Source organism: Cyprinodon variegatus, unplaced genomic scaffold (assembly GCF_000732505.1).
Source record: "Cyprinodon variegatus isolate N-32 unplaced genomic scaffold, C_variegatus-1.0 Scaffold37, whole genome shotgun sequence".
Taxonomy (NCBI): Eukaryota; Metazoa; Chordata; class Actinopteri; order Cyprinodontiformes; family Cyprinodontidae; genus Cyprinodon; species Cyprinodon variegatus.
This window is the reverse complement of record NW_015150490.1, coordinates 1,127,139-1,127,521: the sequence shown is the minus strand read 5'-3', so window position 1 is coordinate 1,127,521 and position 383 is coordinate 1,127,139. Positions and strand designations below refer to the sequence as shown.

General features: G+C 32.4%; 1 protein-coding gene across 1 annotated transcript in view; it reads right to left on the bottom strand.

The window, feature by feature from the left end:
- The window catches only part of LOC107080713 (interleukin-6 receptor subunit beta-like), a 15,916-nt gene extending 15,533 nt beyond the window's left edge, over nucleotides 1-383 (bottom strand). The window contains exon 1 of the mRNA XM_015368928.1: nucleotides 157-383. Within this exon, the coding sequence (XP_015224414.1) occupies nucleotides 157-211 (55 nt within the window). The 5' untranslated portion in view covers nucleotides 212-383. The remainder of the gene's footprint in view (nucleotides 1-156) is intronic.

Here is a 383-nt window from a genome sequence, read left to right as displayed (position 1 = left end):
ATAGATAGATAGATAGATAGATAGATAGATAGATAGATAGATAGATAGATAGATAGATAGATAGATAGATAGATAGATAGATAGATATGCTTACATCTATTATTTTTATCTATTATTTTTATCAACAACATGCAAAATAAATAAAGTTTTTCCTACCTTTGCAAATGGAGAGAACCCCAGCCAGCATAACCGAAACCAGAAAGAGACGCATAACTTCTCCTTATATCAAATTCTCAAGAAAATCGACGCAAGTGAAATTCTAGGATTAAAACGGATAAAATCGTCTCAGTCACATGTTTTTTTTTTTTTTTTGCAACAGATTTCTACAGTCCGCCGCAGCGCATTTACTCTATTTCACCGCAGAATTTCAGCCTTCAACTAAC